This window comes from Citrus clementina, unplaced genomic scaffold (genome assembly GCF_000493195.1).
Source record: "Citrus clementina cultivar Clemenules unplaced genomic scaffold, Citrus_clementina_v1.0 scaffold_5, whole genome shotgun sequence".
Classification (NCBI taxonomy): Eukaryota; Viridiplantae; Streptophyta; class Magnoliopsida; order Sapindales; family Rutaceae; genus Citrus; species Citrus x clementina.
The window spans coordinates 37,210,869-37,223,493 of record NW_006262201.1 but is presented as its reverse complement, the minus strand read 5'-3'; the positions used below and the strand labels follow the sequence as shown (position 1 = coordinate 37,223,493).

General features: G+C 36.8%; 3 protein-coding genes across 5 annotated transcripts; 2 read left to right on the top strand and 1 right to left on the bottom strand.

The window, feature by feature from the left end:
• The first annotated feature begins 2,763 nt into the window (after window positions 1–2,763).
• Window positions 2,764–3,618, top strand: LOC18041804 (ethylene-responsive transcription factor ERF014). The gene has a single exon (XM_006434094.2). The coding sequence runs from the start codon at window positions 2,850–2,852 to the stop codon at window positions 3,582–3,584; it is 735 nt and encodes a 244-aa protein (XP_006434157.1). The 5' UTR covers window positions 2,764–2,849; the 3' UTR covers window positions 3,585–3,618.
• A 2,407-nt stretch (window positions 3,619–6,025) lies between these two features.
• Window positions 6,026–10,948, top strand: LOC18042801. 2 transcript variants are annotated; one of them, XM_006434092.2, is made up of 12 exons: window positions 6,026–6,189; window positions 7,374–7,433; window positions 7,534–7,587; window positions 7,711–7,771; window positions 7,930–8,006; window positions 8,572–8,621; window positions 9,295–9,377; window positions 9,490–9,560; window positions 9,641–9,797; window positions 9,995–10,137; window positions 10,245–10,343; window positions 10,583–10,948. In XM_006434092.2, the coding sequence occupies exons 1-12, from the start codon at window positions 6,151–6,153 to the stop codon at window positions 10,661–10,663; spliced, it is 975 nt and encodes a 324-aa protein (XP_006434155.1). In that variant the 5' UTR covers window positions 6,026–6,150; the 3' UTR covers window positions 10,664–10,948. The 2 variants fall into 2 exon arrangements, with proteins under 2 accessions (XP_006434155.1, XP_006434156.1); XM_006434093.2 differs by having other exon boundaries at window positions 10,230–10,343.
• A 61-nt stretch (window positions 10,949–11,009) lies between these two features.
• On the bottom strand, window positions 11,010–12,625 carry LOC18042800 (E3 ubiquitin-protein ligase RING1). Of its 2 annotated transcripts, none has more exons than XM_024184563.1 (2): window positions 11,455–12,625; window positions 11,010–11,301 (listed from the first exon to the last, which is right to left on the bottom strand). In XM_024184563.1, the coding sequence occupies exons 1-2, from the start codon at window positions 12,491–12,493 to the stop codon at window positions 11,264–11,266; spliced, it is 1,077 nt and encodes a 358-aa protein (XP_024040331.1). In that variant the 5' UTR covers window positions 12,494–12,625; the 3' UTR covers window positions 11,010–11,263. The 2 variants fall into 2 exon arrangements, with proteins under 2 accessions (XP_024040331.1, XP_024040332.1); XM_024184564.1 differs by having other exon boundaries at window positions 11,010–11,298.

The following is a 12,625-nucleotide window of genomic DNA, read 5'->3' as shown; positions in this document are numbered from 1 at the left end:
GGCAGGGATTAACTATTTTGAGACATTTAGCCCAGTTGTGAAGTCAGCTACAGTTAGAGTAATACTTAGCTTGGCAGTGATGAATCAGTGGAGAATAAGGCAAGTGGATGTCAATAATGCCTTTTTGAATGGAGAGCTAACAGAAGAAGTTTTCATGTCTCAACCTGATGGCTTTATTGATGCTCAGAGATCTGATTTTGTATGCAAATTACACAAGTCTCTGTATGGGCTCAAGCAAGCTCCTAGAGCCTGGTATGACAAGCTTAAAGGATGCTTAATAAGCTGGGGTTTCACTACTACTAGTTCTGACACCTCATTGTTTGTTAGGAAGATCAAGACATCTATGATCATAGTTCTTATATATGTTGATGACATACTGATCACAGGTCCAAATACTGAGGAGCTGGAAGGTTTTATAACTGAATTCAGCAAAACTTTTGCTCTAAAGGATCTGGGAGTGTTATCCTATTTCCTTGGAATTGAGGTATTATATGATGCAGATTGTATGTACTTGTCACAGAGAAAGTATATCAGAGATTTGTTATCGAAGGTAGAAATGACTGAATGTAAGGGCATTGATACACCAATGAGTACTGGCTCTAAACTGCAAAAGATAGTTCAGGGGGAACTTGGATACTATCTTGAAGATCCAACTCATTATAGGAGCATAGTTGGAGGAATGCAGTACCTGATACTTACCAGACCTGAGATTGCGTTTGCTGTAAACAAGCTCAGTCAGTATGTAGCTGCACCAACACTACAACATCTAATGGCATGCAAGAGAGTTCTAAGATATCTAAAGGCAACTCAAGATTATGGTTTAAAATTTTTCAGAGAAGGAAGCTTAACACTCACTAGTTTTACTGATGCAGATTGGGCATGTGACTTAGATGATAGGAAATCAGTTGGTGCTTATTGCATTTATTTAGGCAATAATTTGATATCCTGGTCTTCTAAGAAACAATCAGTGATAACCAGATCAAGTGCCGAGAGTGAGTATAGAGCTTTGGCATCAGTGAGTGCAGAGCTGACATGGTTACAATCCCTATTTTCTGAGTTGGGATTAAGTTGCATAGAAAAGCCAATCATATGGTGTGACAACATTAGTGCCACTGAACTAGCAAAGAATCCTGTGTATCATTCAAGAACAAAGCATATCGAAATTGATATGCACTTCATTAGGAATAAGGTTCTTGCTGGTGAGTTGATTATTCACTATGTACCAAGTGAAGAACAGATTGCAGACATAATGACCAAGCCTCTTTCATTTGTAAGGTTTAACTACTTGAGGTCCAAACTCAATGTCCATCTTTGTCCTCTGAGTTTGAGGGGGGCTGTTAGAGCAGCTCATTATGCTGAACAGAAGAAGGTGAAGACTAAGATGAAGAAAATACAGAGCAAGTTACAGGGCAAGTGTGTCAGCAGTGCCAGCTCAGCTAACAGCTCAGCAGATTAGTTAAAGATGGTTGTAAGCATGATGTGCATTGTACTGAAGTTAGTTAGCTTTGATTACAGTTAGTCTTTGGATTAGTTAAATGAAGTTACCGTGATTGCATTGTATATAAACAGGTGATGCTTTGTAATTAAATGTTAAGCAAAATAAAAATCAAAGTTTGTTAAGGAAATATCTCCAGAATTATCAATTCATTTTCTTAATAACCAAACAACTTTATTTCATTTTCTTTCAGTCACTCACTCTCATAATTTCATTACTCATTTTATTGTGAGATATGCACACCCTTACTAAATATACATGATAAATCTATAAAATTACTAAAACCCAGATGGTGAAATTTCTTATTTGCCCATGGGTTTATTTCTCTCACTTTATTTAGTTTTTTTTTAAAAAAAATAATGAGAAAGTAAGCCTTTCCATTGAGTTTGGATGCATATATACCTTTATTCACCAAAAAAAAAAAGACAAGGCGGGTGTCAGCTGGGGAGGGGAGACTTGCTGCTTAAGTTAGAAAAACTCTAGAATCAACAATCCTCTTTCATAGATATGAATTAAGTTAATAAACTAATCAAGCCTTTCTTTGCTTTTCTGGTCTTTGATTGGTGCATATGGGTTCTAAAATGTTAGTTCCATGTGCTTTTTTTTTCCTCAAAAAGTTTGCAGTTGATTTAATCTCCTTCAGAAAATTTCACACTTTTAAGCTGGATAATAAAAGTCTTGTCAGTTGTATAATTACCACCAAGCAAAAGTAAAAAAGAAACAAAAAAAAAAAAAAAAAAGGTCGTGCAACTATTTTGTGTACAACTTTAACAGCAACTTTAGTCATCGCATGCCGCCACATTGTAAACTTAAGCACCTTTCACTTTTTTCTACGGAAGTACAAAGGAAGAAATTAAATTTTGTGTAAACAATAACGACATAATGTTGACTCTGTTTACATTTCAAAACATCCCAGCTGTAAGTTTTTAAATATACAGATATTTGATATTTTAAAATTTTTAATAAATAGTTTTTACCGCGGATGGAGCGTTGTGTCATTTTGGAAGAAAGCAAGAAGCAACATATTTTTCTGTTTTTTTAAAACCCAAAAATATCTGTCATGCACCCATTTTTCATATTTCATACTATCTTTCCTTAGACAGAGGGATCCTCCTGTTGCATTAAAAAAAGAAAAGAAAAGAAAAGAAAAATCAAACCCCCATCTATAAATAGCAACCTTGCTCCTGCCTCACCTTCAGTTTCCGACCTCATTGCTTTACTCAGCTAATCAACAACAAAGAAGAACAAGGAAAAGAAAAACAATAATACCCACATAATAAATAATTTTTCAACACCCTCTTTTCATCAAAGCATATTTTATTCGTTGATCTATCTTTGTTGGTGTCTGCTTACAATGGTGAAGACTGAGCAAAGGATCGAACAAGAGATATCGTCAAAGAAAATGCCATCAACATCAAAATCAAAATCAAAATCATCATCATCACCAGCAGCAGCAGCAGGGTGCAAGAAGATGAAGAAGTACAAGGGAGTGAGAATGAGGAGCTGGGGTTCATGGGTGTCAGAGATTAGGGCGCCAAATCAAAAGACAAGAATATGGTTAGGTTCTTATTCAACGGCAGAAGCAGCTGCTAGGGCTTATGATGCTGCACTCATATGCCTCAAAGGTTCGTCAGCAAATCTCAACTTTCCCATCACTTCCTCTCATTACATTCCTGATACTGTTATGTCTCCTAAATCCATCCAAAGAGTAGCTGCTGCTGCTGCCAATCGTTTTGTCAATGACAATATTATTGACAATAATGCCACCACTATTGATACTACCACCCCACCAATATCACCTCCTCTCCCTTCCTCCTCCTATTTATCATCATCATCGTCATCATCAATCTCATCGCCATCATTGTCCTCCTCACCGCCTGATCAAGTTGATGATGATGTATCCCTGATGCATTCCCTTGGGTCCTACAGCGAACCCATTCCAATGATGGAACAACTCTCATGGTACAACTTTGACGGGATTCAATCACCAAAGTATGTTGATCAAATGTTCTCGTCTTTTGATCAACTACTCCCGACGATCGATGATTTTTTGGAAGATGGAGATATTCGTTTATGGAGTTTCTGCTGATGAAACAATAATATCAATATATTCTTTTTTTTTCCTCCCCAATATTATTCATTCATGATCTTCAGTGCTCTGTTGCTTGAAGATATTTCTGACAATGACATAAGTTCACATATGTTGTATTTTGAGTTAGATTAAGAGAGAAAGAAAAGAAATTCACATGAAGATGAGACTTTTTCCTTTTTTTTTTCGGTGGACTCTTTCATGTGGGTTTCTAAATATTATATATATTGTTGTATCAATTATGCAAATTAAGTGCGTTACATTGTAATAGAAATGATAAATAAAATTTCAATTAGAACATTATTGTAATTGATGCTTTTGTTTTTGTCCTAAATTGTATTCAAAGAAACTGTAGTCTCGTGGCTCATGGAAATGTGAAAAGTATTGATCTTTCTTGTGAGATGTCAGAAATGGTTATCTTACTGGGAACAAAGTACAGAGAGTTGTGGAAACTTGAAACCATTTGCAACAGTGCTTTCTTTTATTATTGGTACTCAAATTTGGCTGCCTTAAAAGGCCAAATTTAACCCCAAATATTTGTTGCCAACATCAAAATCTAAACAAGATCTACCTGCTGTTTTACTTTATGCTCTTTTCTGGAGAATCCAGAACTCCATCCCATTTAATATCAGCCAAATAACTTTTCGCTTTACTACAACAAGTGGTAACATCTGATCATGGGAAACCATATTGAAAGATGTCGCATAGCCTCAATCAGGCAGATTTCATTTGTCAGGGTTGTTTACAACATCGGAATGTTATGCTCACATGAGCATTCGTACAAGTTGACAAATTTCATCTACTGTTTATGATCTTTTGCACCACCATCTTTGCCGTAGAACCCAGTTAGTTTCATAGTTTGTTGATCCAATAATAGTATTAGCCTTTGGAATCTCTTCAACAAAACTGTACATTCTTAATCACAGTTATTTTTAAATACTCCCAGTTTTAGCAGAGGCATGTATTGGAATTCATCGAGATCAAATTTATTATGTCATTTAAAATATTTTGGACTAACCGAAATTTCTTAGAAACTCATGAGATAAAGTATAAATGCTTACGATAGGTCACATCAAGTTCATTTACGGTCTGATAGATTGACAATGTTTGAAAATTTTGGGTTACTTCGATCATGGTCAAGGGGCTGAGCCTTTGGCTCAAGCCAAGATTGCACATGACCTGTCCTCTTACGCAATGGCTGAAGGGCATGGGGTGACTGGGGTCCCATTCTCTATTGTTGCTTCTACATTGTATTCGGCCTCTTCATTACGCCTTACATGGGCCACGCCACTCGTTCCAGAAAGTGTTTGTTGAAATGCGTCGTTCAGTAGAATTTCAGATTGCGGGTCATAGAAATACTACTCCCGGGCCCATATTGGATTATGGTCCCACGTAGCCATGAAATCGTATATGTATGTGGGTGTGATCAGTGATCGCATGGGATTCCTAATTAACACGACAATTCTAGTCAATCAAGTCGCCAACATATCATGTGGTTCCAAACAGTCAATCAAACCAAGATTTCTTAATATACTATACTATTGCCCTAATTTTGTTCATTTCGATAGATGATTGTCAAGTTCAATGCCATTATCCCAATCAAAAATTTGTTGTATCTCGTGATATGCATAGTATCTTATTTCATAATGCAGAGACAGTGGCTGCTTCAGAAAATGAATGCATTTTAGAAATCAGATCCAACATTAGGCATGATTTTGAATGATCCGGGTTTGGTCCTATTAAGACACATTAATCATGATAACTTATAATAATAATTAGTATCTTGATTTCTTTAATAAAATACTTCCCAATCACACAACCTTCACGTATAAAATTTGACAAAAAAAGGATAAATTTCAATCTACTCCAGATAGAATGATAATTTGCAGTTTATACTCAAAATTATAAAAATTTCAATCTATCTCTATTTTCGTTAAGAAGATGATGACAAATGAGGGCAAGCCATTAATAAAATTTTCTTTCTTTTAATATTCTTAATAAATTAATATTTTCACACTTTAAGAATAAATTAAAGATTGTAGGTGATAAATTGAAGTTGACCCTACTATAGCAATATATACGTTAAAACTTATGTAAGGTTAAGGTAACCGTGACTAAGGGTGAGTTTGGAATTAAGGTTGGACAACTATAACTTTTAAGTTACAACACTAAAGTGTTAGGTAAACACTAACTGTTGTAGCTTGGGAGTTATGTTGATATGATTTTTCACTTGTATAATAGAAAATATATTATATGTTTAATAATTTTATCAAAATTATTTTAAAATTTATACTTATTATATATTATTAATTTTTGTTTAATGATGGGCAAAGCTAAGGCCCAAGTGTTTTACAGGTAGGTTCCAATTATGGGCCACACCACTCTTCAATAACCCATTTCTTTTACAAGGCCCAAGTTTCGAGTCGAAGACCCATGACTCAACGAGTTATTAAGGAAACTGAACCCGGTGGCTAGCCCCCGGAGTTCTACCATTTTCTCTGCGCCGTAGGCTGTAGCTCCCTGCTGCGACTTTACTTGGAGACGGGAACTGAGACGAAAGAGAATAATGGCTTATTCGAAGGACCAGTTGCTTGCTCGATTAAAGGTTCCCTCTTTCGTCTTCGTCAATTTGTTTTAGGAGCTAGGATCTCAATTTTGTTCTATGATTTTGTGTTAAATTCAACCTGGTTTCTCATTATTTTCCCGCTAGATTATATGCCACGTGACTATAATTGCGATTATAATCAGTTTAATTATTTCATGATTTTAGGCTGATATTGTCATAAACGTCCCATTTCTATGCAGTACATATTTGGATGTGAATTTGTTGAATTATTTGTTTATTATTTTTTCATCTTGGAAAAGACTACACTGTTTTAACTTCTACTTGTAAAGCAATATGTCATTGTTTAGTTAGCAAGCTCCTTTTTTAAATTGAGCTGGCTGTAAATGTATAAATTTTCTTAGGATATTTGTTGTTCGCATGGGAGTTAAAAGTTATCCCACATTGGTAATTGGTTTAGTCAATGATGGTCTTGTGCCTAATGTGGAGAGTTATTGCTTCAATAATTGTTATATTGGTGATAAGAATGATATAACCGGATGATACGATGCTACGGTAATGCCCTTAGATGTAGCCCAAAGATTGTACTAAACTAGGGTCTAATGCCATTAGCTGTTGCATGATAGAAGTTATGCATTTGAACTTGGTGAAGAAGAAACTTTGTTAATGTCGGTTATTGATTGTTGACAAAAGTTAGAAGCTAAGGGTGGGTCATACAATGTAAAATTGAAACTTGAGAAAGTGAAAAATAAAATAAAATAAACAATTGGAGAAAATAGTGGATACTAATATCCCTCAATATGATTGAAATGATTCTACTGGACCACTAAATATTTACAACCTTTGTCTAATTAATAGGAAAGAACAACAACCTCTCTCACGGTCAAACGCATTTAGTGGGAAAAATTCACAGGAGACTAGATTTATTTTTGTTTTGTTTGGGCATGCTAGGATTTTTTTTTTTTTTCCTGAATTGGGTTCTGTTATTCGATGGCTTCTATGGTGTCATTATCCTAGTAAAAAAGGGGGAGGGGTGGGGGGGAGGGAGAAAATGATCTATTGGTACCTTTGATTGGTAGATCAATTTAGACATGTTTTAATTAGAGTATGGGGATATTCTGTTGAACGTTCTATGCATCACATAGATTTCTCTGTGCAGTCTTCTTTATAGGTTGCAGTGTCTATCTTTTAAATTCTGTTAATAACATGCATATTTGGATTTTTAGGATCTTCAAATTGAATTTTCTCAATATGAGCACCCTGCTGTTATGACAGTTGAAGCTCAGGTAAGACAAGAATGCTGAGGTTGGCTAATATATTTTCTAACACCCACACCTTGCATGGTCGGTCATAGACACTTCAGCAGGAATTTTGTTTCTCTTTCAGGCAAAGTATGTTGGGAACATAGGAGGCGGACTCAGTAAAAATTTGTTCTTGAAGGTGCAATATAATACTCAATATTGATGTGAGACTGTTATTTGTTCAATGTTCTAGCCATAGATCTTTCTTTTTTTTTACCTTCCACATTTCTGAAAGAATGATTTCAAATGCTTGTTTTTGCAGGACAAGAAACATAGGTTCTATATTGTTTCTGCATTGGCAGATACAAAAGTAGATATGAAAGGTATAGAGTATAGTATCACATAACAAGCTTAAACGAGCACATTGAGGCGGCATTGACACGCACATATTTTTCTTTCATGTTATTAGTTTCCGCTCATGAGTGGTTAAATACTTCCTGATAGTTAATGAGAGTTCTTTGTGGCCCCCATGTCTGAACAGTTTTATCTCAAAGACTTGGTCTGGGAAAGGGAGGCTTGAGGATGGCTCCTGAGGAGACAATGCTTGAAATACTTAAGGTGGGTGTGTGATTATTGCGCAGTTTTGGTTATAACTTTTATAAACTGATGTTAGATTCTAATTTCTAACATATAAATTTTACCAGTTTGAAGAGTGAACGCCCTTATTTACCTGTTTGAGCAACAATTTTTTCTTTTATTGGAAACTATTATCAAAGGAAAATAGGCTTTCTTCTCTTATCTTTTCCGATGTTTCGCTCTTGGAAGAAAATTGATCGGAACATGTTTCCTTCGTTGACTACAAGTAGAGGCCCAAAGTTACTGGTTGCTTGATCGAATTCTGGGATAATGTGTAATCCATTAGTTCAACATATTAAAATTAACGCTATTAGACTTTGTTGTCAGTTTGATTATTATTCGGTTGGGAGTAAAGATGCTTGCAGAGAATTTCCACGTTCTTTAGACATATTGTACTTTGATTTTATGCTTTTCTGCTATATTAATATTAGGTTATTGTATTAAGGGAGAGTTTCCATGTTTTGGCTAAGTGATATATGACTTGTTATTGAACTTGGAGGAAGATAAATCATAATGGCTGATGGTTTGCATGTGCTTACTGTTCAAGGTGCCGTTGGGAAGCGTTACTCCATTTGCACTGGTGAATGAATCTGCACGGTATGCATTAACTCTTCATTTTGACCAGACTTTGCATTGTACTCCCTGTTTTTATGGTTGATTTTTAATCTGTTCAGAATACAAATTGTTTTGCTTGCCTCCAATTTGAAGTTTTGTTTTTAGTTTGAATGGTTTCAATCTTATGCAGTTCATATTGTTGGCATGGTTGCATGTAGTGTTTGTTTAATTTCTAATAAATTAAAATAGCTTCATATTTGTAAAGGCAAGATCCGGCAGTTTCTACTTTTTGCTGCTGCTTTCTCAGTATTTAGATACACCATGTTATTCAATTGTTGACTCACAGTTGAATCGTTGTGTAATGGTCAATTTCCTCCTGGCTGTAGAATAGCTTAATTTCACATATTTTTTAATAGCATGATAGATAAGTTGTTAGATACATGAGAAGATGAAATAGAGGGTGCAAGATTACCATGTAGAAAGGCTACGGTAAAAAGATGCTGGTGATGAGAACCAAGCATGCTGGTGGTTATGAGAATTGAGCCTGATTTATCTTTTATGAGTTCTTAGGCTTATTTTTTTTGTTTCCAAAAGACCCAATGTAAAAAGTCTGTGTTTTAACATAACAAAAATTGGCATGCATGTCTTATTCTAATAGTTTTTTTTTACATGCTTATCTAATATGCATGTTATCTTATAACTTTCTCATGTGAAGAGATGTTGCACTGTTGTTGGATAAAGGATTCAAAGCTCAGGATCGATGCTTCTTCCACCCATTGTCCAATGACATGTCAATCTGTAAGTGAAAAGTATTTCTATAGGCTGTCACCGGTTTAATTGTTCTGAGTTAATTCCAAATTTTAGTTTTTTAAAAAGCATCTGATTTCTCATGTATCTTTGCTGTTTCCAGCTCTTAACACCAATGATCTTGACAAGTTTCTCAAATCAATTGGCAGAGACCCAGCATATGTTGACCTGGAGGTGACTTCAGTAGTTTGTTGTCCATTTTACCAAATAGTTGTGTTAGATTGTCTATTAAAGTATATCTATATTGCTTGTAGGCTAACCCTGCAGTCGGGAAGGACCAGCCTCCCGACCTCGCTGCTTTTGTTCCATCTGCTTCTACGGTTCTGCCTGATCTTCCTGAGCAAGCATCCGCCGTGCAAAGTGCTGGTGGAAGTTATGTCAATGCAAATAATAACTCCAAAGCAGCCACAGGTAAATTTGCACCATGCTCATCTGTGGACATTGAAAGAATCTAATTTTATTTAGCCCAGTTAGGTGATATTGATGTCAATAGTTCTATCTCACAATAATAACAGGCTCTCTCATTTGTATGTACAAGAATTGTAATGCTTATGCTGTGTCAATTGAGCTTCTGAACCTGCAGTTCTCTGTTTTCTTTTTTGATGCAGAGAAAGCCATGAAGCCAGCCAAAGATGTACAGAATGTCAAGGACACATCGGCCAAAGCTGTAAATCCGTCAAGCTCTTTCACGGATGCAGAGAAATTTGTGGAAGAGATTCTGGACCGAATATCTGCTAAACTACTTTCAGAAGTATGTGAAAAAATATTCTATGTTGATCTGTCTCAATTGGTAATCTGTTGTACTCACTTTAAGAAATCGGTAATGTTTTCATTACCTTTAAGAAATTATTTATGCAGACCAAGGAAGGAAATATCACGCAGCAAGGGCAAGAGCTCGGAAATGAAATAGCCAACAGATTGAGAAAATGCTACTACCCAGAGTTGAAGAACCTTGCTGTAAGTTTTTTTTTTTTTTTTTTTTTTCATACAACTGAACTTTTCTTTTTCCAATACTTCCTGTGGAAGCTGCAATTAGTTTCTTAATGATTTAGCGTAGTTCATGTGGAGCATTTTAGTATTTTTCAAGCATGGGTTGCAGCATTAATACTTTTTACATTTGGTTGGGATGTGTGCATAAGCATCTATATTCAAGAAGTTTGGGTTGCCCTCTGGTAATAATGAAATTGTTATTGCAGACAATTTTCAAGAACACGGCGTATACCCAAGGGTTTCATGCTGGCAAGGCATCTTCATTGACACAATGCCCAAGAACATGAGATATAAAGAACACTTTCATGCTGCTACTTACAATCAACTCAAGCATGTGTGAACTGATTCGTGATGAACCCTTTCGGCCTCCTACTCATCTTCCGACTCTTTGTTCCCCAAACCATTGAAACAAAAAGGAAAACGACGTCAATGTTAGAACATTTTTATGCCATATTGGTGAAAACACATATATGCACTCATTTAAGCATTTAGTTCCATATTGCTCGCTGCAATCTGAGGTGACATGTTATTAACGTTCACTCCATTTATCAATGCATGATGAATATTGAGTTCATGGTTCATGTTATCTGGAAGCTAGATAATTGGTTGGATCATATTAAAGACGGGAAATCTGGAGAAAGAATGAATTCTCAATCTCGTTTGAGTATATATTCTGGTGTCGAAATTCAATTTGACGAATAAGGACTGACGCATACAAAGCTGAAAACCCAAATTACACCATGAATGCTTCACAAAGAAATTGAGTGTTTCTTCAAGTAAGTATCCATCACCGTCCCATAATTAGTTTACGTACTTATGAATTCCGTATATTACATCTATAAGAAGTCAATATAAGTCGCGCCGAGCAATAACTGTTGCATTCAAGGCTACAGAATACCGCAATGGCGCCATCCTGAGTTTTCTGCTGAAAAATTCATGATAATTTCAGTGTCACATCGCCGTCACACATAGCCTTTTTTTTTTTTTTTCATTTAGAAGATGATCAATCTTAACATCCCAATCAAATCGAAAGCATGAAAGTAAATATGACCGATAGCAATAGTTCAATTTCTCCTACCTTGGGAAGAAGCAATATTGTCGCCCTCCGGATTAATTCTTTGATTATACCTTGACCGAAATGGCCATAAAAAGGCCAGCTGCCGCAACCTCAAACACCTCCTCCGAGCACCATCACCATGTTCGTCATCACTGTCAACATCGTGGCTGCTGGATGCACTGCTAACTGGCACCTCATGTCGACAAACGGGGCAAGAATTATGCAGCCTCAGCCAGGGAACAATGCATTCGCTGTGATAAATATGCTTACAAGCCAACTCCCTCGCTTCCCCTCCAACCTTAAACTCCTCTTTACAAACCGGACAAGTTGTGTCATTGGCCAAATGTGATTCCATGATCTCTACCGTCGGTATCGCCTGGATGGCAGCCTCCGGTACCGGAGGTGGTCCAGGCCGGTCATTCTGTGTTATTTCTTCAATCAGTTGCTGCATTCCCTGACCAAGAAAGTAGTCTCTCGGATTAACAGCAGGAGGTAAAGGATTTTGACCGGGGCGCAAGATTGGTTCCAGCAGATTTGGAGGCTCCGCATGTCTAAGAATAATCCAAGTCCGAGGACGAGGCAGAGCATCCGTTTCTTCATTTGTGTTGCCATCAAAACTACGATTTCTCCGTGGTCTCCTGTGAACATTGCTGCGTCCAATACCAGGTTCTTGGTCGATGTTAACGTTTCTGCGGCGAAACCAGGACCGCCTTCGAGCTTGCGTGGGTTCTTCTTGATCATCAAAAAGACCATGATCGAATCGCCTGATGGGAGGGTCGAGAATGAGAGAGAGTGCTTCCAGCAAACGTGCCTCAGGGGAAGGATCAAAAGCAGTGAAATCAACGACTAGTCTTGGTCGAGATATCTCAATTTCGGAAACAAAGTGGCCCGAACATCGAGGGCAGGCGATTTCTGATGGGTTGGTGGATGAAATTCTGACGGCTCTGTGGCACTGGTAGCACCAGTAAAGCGGGTAGTTTCTATTGGCGCCGTTGCCATTGCCGTCCCCATTAGCATCGTTGGCGCCGTTGATTCTTATTCTAGGTGGGCTCAAAGACATGACGTTTCTTTGAAATTTTTAGTGTGAGGTAACGAATTTTGTTGGTGGGTTTTGAGATTAAATGAAGGGGGAAATTGAGTGCACATAAGGAAAGGAAACATTTATGAAATAGGAATGGAGAGAAAGGGAGCA

Bases quoted from the DNA above. Each gene is read 5' to 3' on its own strand.
- LOC18042800 (XM_024184563.1), bottom strand. From the start codon at position 12,493: ATGTCTTTGAGCCCACCTAGAATAAGAATCAACGGCGCCAACGATGCT. The intron at 11,302-11,454 runs GTAGGAGAAATT...TGAATTTTTCAG, and splicing joins CAATATTGCTTCTTCCCAAG to CAGAAAACTCAGGATGGCGC.
- LOC18042801 (XM_006434093.2), top strand. From the start codon at position 6,151: ATGGCTTATTCGAAGGACCAGTTGCTTGCTCGATTAAAG. The intron at 9,378-9,489 runs GTAAGTGAAAAG...TGCTGTTTCCAG, and splicing joins GTCCAATGACATGTCAATCT to CTCTTAACACCAATGATCTT. The intron at 9,561-9,640 runs GTGACTTCAGTA...TATTGCTTGTAG, and splicing joins CAGCATATGTTGACCTGGAG to GCTAACCCTGCAGTCGGGAA.
- LOC18041804 (XM_006434094.2), top strand. From the start codon at position 2,850: ATGGTGAAGACTGAGCAAAGGATCGAACAAGAGATATCGTCAAAGAAA.